Genomic DNA, 4626 nt, shown 5'->3' on the forward strand with positions numbered 1-4626 from the left:
TTTGCAAATTACCATGCTATTTAAGACTCTCAAAATAATCTAAGTGAAGCGTAAGAGATCAATTGTTTCTATAAAACAAATCTACCACCGTGCGCTAAAAGATATAAGTAAAGCACTAGGGCAAATGACAAACTACTCCGAGAGATATAAGTGAAGATCAATAAGTAGTCGAATAATTATGCAACTATGTGAAGACTCTATAACATTTAATAATTCCAGATCTTGGTATCTATTATATACTTAAAACAAAAGGCAAACAAGACATTACGTGCGTCCACATAGATTAAATTATCTTGATCCTTTATTTTATCTTTTAACGGCTGAGATTAAAAGATCAAAACGTTACGTAGAAATATGTGCATGTACAAGTAGTAAGACATGCCACGTATAAATCGTGCACGTAGGTTCCATCCGGACGTTAACTAGCCCACAGGAAAAAAACTTTGCATCAACATGTCAAGGAAGCAAAAATAGAAGTCAAACGTAAACAACTAGGAAACCTAAACAAATAAGGGCAATGACTAGACCTAACCAGACCTCGCGTGAGAAAGTTACAAAATAGGAACCAATACATGCAAAAAAGACAGGTTTCTGATCTGCTGTTCCACACGGTCTCAGCCACCTCAACCCACACACCTCCACCCATATATAAACAAGTAGAGCCGGCTGTAGAAGCACACACACCAAAAAATTAGAAGTCTGGCAACCAAGACGGCTTGAAGATGCCACACGCGACCCGGCGACTCGACATAGACACAAAAAGCCACCTCCAGCCGCTTCACTCGACGTCCGACGAAGTCACACCAAAGCACGCTCAATGCACGACGAAGCCACGCCCAACTACAACAATAGACGTCAGAAGAAGTGACGCCAAAGCACTTTTGGTCAGAATCATCAGGTTTGGGTAATTGTTATTAACAATATTTTTTTTTTCCGGATAGAATCTTCATAAATACTTCAATTGACAAATTGTTCCCTTAATTTTCAAGGCAAAACACTATGGCATACAAGAAGTTGAGCGACTTAAATACAAGGGGACAGAACTAGAACATTCAAGTAAAAGTAATGCGAATGTGGGATTCAGTCAATCCTACCACCGATGAACTTATTAGCCTAGATATGATACTGATCAATCAGCAAGTCTGTTTATTCATATATTTGATTGGAATTTTTCTGTCAGATTAGGCAACAATTACTAACAATATTTGATTGTACAGGGTGAAACAGTCCATGTTACTATTTGGAAGAATCTTATAGACAATTTTAGATTAAAGCAAAAGCCAAAAAAACAATGCTTGAAGATGAAGATGAATTATGTAAAGAAAATCCCATGAGAACAAGGATGTTGTCTAGATAATTAATAGATTAGTAGCTTATGAAATAAATAGTATAGCCGTCTATTTGTATCGACCAAGATAAGTGAGAGTACTTGATATCAACCTGGATAAGAATGATACTTATTAGATTAAGGGTGTGAATGTTAGCGATGTTCTTACTCTAAAACAGATTGATAGCTTTCTTTTAAGTAGTTTCCTTTACAAACATGCTATTTTAGCCAAATCTGCAGATAGACAGGAACATAATACAAGACCGGAGTTTCACACATTAGGATTGATTTCACAATTTCAAGAAACTATACTTTGCCAAATCTATATGAGGCTAGCACAATACATAGTAACATACCTTGCTTTTGTAACTTAAATAATTGCAGAAGAGGATGTAAGCATATCACCGACCTTTCTACTGTCGTACATACCGATAGCTTTGCCTGGCGCGACAATTCTGACAAAAAAATGATCCCACATTTAGACTTAGCCGCAAAGCAAATCCACTATCTAATCACATTAATTGCTTATTAGGTCACTAAAATTTTGCAGGAAACTCGAATATGTTTCATGGTTACTTGATGTGGTGACCACAAGTTACCTGAGAAAATTGAACAAGCGAGCTTCTGCTCAACCTATACCAAAATTGATGAAGAAGGTGAATACACAAAAGGTAAGGCCTTTGCAGTTTAAGAAAATAATAAAAAAGCCGATTCATACATATGATCAAATCCGGTCCATAAGGCATTTTTTCAGACAGAAGGCACCTTGAAAAAATTATTTCTTGCTAAAACCAAATTAAAAATACTATGGAGTAGTAGTCTGACAGCAAGAACAATGAGGAGACCAACATCTCACAGTTGACTGTTGCTCTTTGCATTCCACAGATGTTAGATACAATACTTCATCATCAGCAAGTGTTTCCTCATAGCCTCCTCCACTGGGATAAACTACAACCCATCTGCCATGGTCCTCTAGCCGTCGGCCATGAAGAAGTTGAGCAGTGTAGCCACTGTGTTCTCATTGCTACTCCCCATGGCCACTCCGCCGAACTCGACAAGGTCATCGAGGATCCACATCCTTGAGAACGCGACGAACACGTCCACGCACTGGCCAAGTGCGCCGGTACGTACACGAAGAGAAATTGGAAGAAGAAAACTAGCCGCGCGTAAATCACTGAAATTGAAAACTTAACCTGGAGCTAGACGCATGCATGTCTCACATGAAGCTGATTCTTTTGCCTAGCTCAGTAAAAGTGCATCTAAACCTCCTTTTTGTTACTCTCAATAAATAATTAGATGCAAGGGTCTCTTGCTAGGTTTAGTTAGACTTAATTCAAGAAGATCCATATGTGTGATTTACTGTATTCTATACTGCACAATTCAGAGAACAAGTATAAGTGCCCTTCTCCAGGCAGAAAGTTGTGGTATTATTCCTGATTTCACACGAAAAGTTGTTTAGCAATGGAAAGATAAAATCTTATTCTGATTTCTAGATCATTCAACTTCAAAAATACTTATATGGTTGCAATAACACTTACATTTGGTAGAAGTCCGGACAGCAGGAGGGCAAGAATTAACCGCCACTCGCAGAAGATACTCACGTCTTGCTGATATTTCTTCCTCCGCCACCTCCCTCGATGCCTCCTCAGCCCCAACATCCAGGGCCTCCAGCTCTGACAACTTTGAGCAGTGCAGCCCACGTTCTCCCTGGACATCTCCATGACCGCGTTGCTAGAGTCGACGAGGTCGCCGAGATCCACGCACTAACCCAGCCACATGCGCCACCACCAAGGAAGAAAAATCAGGAGAAAAGAAGTGAGATGTGGATCTGGGATAGCATGAGGATTAGTTTCCTGATGGGGCACAGCGACGCCGTCCATCGCCAGGGAAAATCGGAAGAAATGGCAGATGTGTATGAGGAGCCTGGTGGGGATAGTACGGGAGGAGAGGAGAGTTCTTTTTTTACTGACAGGGAAAGGAGAGAGAGTTCTATGTACATGACTGGGACTATGGGCTGTTTTATTTTACTTAGAAAAAATTGTACGAGGTGGTAATCATCTTCACTCTAATGGGCTTGCAGGAAAGTACGTTGGGCATGACACCCAACATGATACATCGGCTAATTCTAAAAAAAAGCATGATACATCGGCTATGCAAGATTGGGTACATATTTTTTTTATATTCTCCGTATCGGCTATGCATGATATTTAATCCTCCGTATCGAATACACAGATCCGAGCAAACATCAAAAACCATGAAAATTGCTCTCTTTTTTGCCGGTGAAAAAATGCTCTTAAAAGGAGGGAACTTATACTTCCATGAAAAAATATAGATGAAACTTATACATCGTTCATCAAAGGATCATATGATCTAAATCTATAGATTTTTCACCTATAGATAATCAGCAAGATTAGTAAGAATCAACAAACATTTTTGAATCATAGAAAAATATATAAAAATTACATTCCAATATTCATGCTGGAAATTAAACAACTGTTAGTATTTCTCAAACTGCTATAAACAATTCAAAACGAAGGTCATTTAATGCAATAATAACTAAAAACAAAATGTTAGGCCAAACAAAAATAAGAGTAGAAAGAGAAATTGGAAAATACATATGAATGATGAGGCTATAAAAATGAATAAGGTGTGAATAAAATATATTATGAAATTCCGTACACTATATGTTCAAATCCATATATTCAAATGGAACACATCAATTATCCTAAATATAAAACACAACAAAAACTACTCTAGCCGCGCAATTGCGCGGGTGCACCCCCTAGTTTTATTCAAACAGTAAGCAAAGCAAAAAAATGACATCTAAGAATAGAAAACATCATGTGAAGAAGTAAAAACTTAGGATCAACCGATACTAACCGATAGTTGTTGAAGAAAAAAGGTGGGATGCCAACCGGGGCATCCCCAAGCTTAGATGCTTGAGACTTCTTGAAATATTATCTCGGGATGCCTTGGGCATCCCCAAGCTTGAGCTTTTGTGTCTCCTTAATTCCTCTCATATCACGGTCTCCCTAAATCTCAAAAACTCCATCCACACAAAACTCAACAAGGGCTCGTGAGATAAGTTAGTATAAACCATTGCCAAAACCTTATCATACTCTACTGTAGCAAATCACTAAAATTATTATTCAACATTGTATACTAAATGCCTCTGCATATTTAATAGTCATATCCTCAAATAGAATCATTAAAGAAGCAAACATATGCAAACAATGCAAACATTACAGCAATCTGCCTAAACAGGACAGTCTGTAAAGAATGCAGCAACATCCATACTT

At 38.2% G+C, this 4626-nt stretch overlaps 1 protein-coding gene across 3 annotated transcripts; it reads right to left on the minus strand.

The window, feature by feature from the left end:
• Positions 1-345: 345 nt before the first annotated feature.
• Positions 346-3304, minus strand: LOC125544545. Of its 3 annotated transcripts, none has more exons than XM_048708274.1 (4): positions 2866-3304; positions 1927-1960; positions 1737-1782; positions 433-840 (listed from the first exon to the last, which is right to left on the minus strand). In XM_048708274.1, exons 1-4 carry the CDS (start codon positions 3046-3048, stop codon positions 624-626), a joined length of 480 nt encoding a protein of 159 aa, XP_048564231.1. In that variant the 5' UTR covers positions 3049-3304; the 3' UTR covers positions 433-623. The 3 variants fall into 3 exon arrangements, 2 of the variants coding, with proteins under 2 accessions (XP_048564231.1, XP_048564232.1); XM_048708275.1 differs by having other exon boundaries at positions 1684-1782; XR_007299550.1 differs by lacking the exon at positions 1927-1960 and having other exon boundaries at positions 346-1782.
• Between the last annotated feature and the right edge of the window lie 1322 nt (positions 3305-4626).

This window comes from Triticum urartu, chromosome 3 (genome assembly GCF_003073215.2).
Source record: "Triticum urartu cultivar G1812 chromosome 3, Tu2.1, whole genome shotgun sequence".
Taxonomy (NCBI): Eukaryota; Viridiplantae; Streptophyta; class Magnoliopsida; order Poales; family Poaceae; genus Triticum; species Triticum urartu.

Coding starts and splice junctions, on each gene's coding strand:
- LOC125544545 (XM_048708274.1), bottom strand. CDS start 3,048: ATGGAGATGTCCAGGGAGAACGTGGGCTGCACTGCTCAAAGTTGTCAG. Junction 1,783..1,926: donor CGCTTGTTCAATTTTCTCAG/GTAACTTGTGGT, acceptor TTTTTTTGTCAG/AATTGTCGCGCCAGGCAAAG. Junction 841..1,736: donor GTATGTACGACAGTAGAAAG/GTCGGTGATATG, acceptor CTATTGTTGTAG/TTGGGCGTGGCTTCGTCGTG.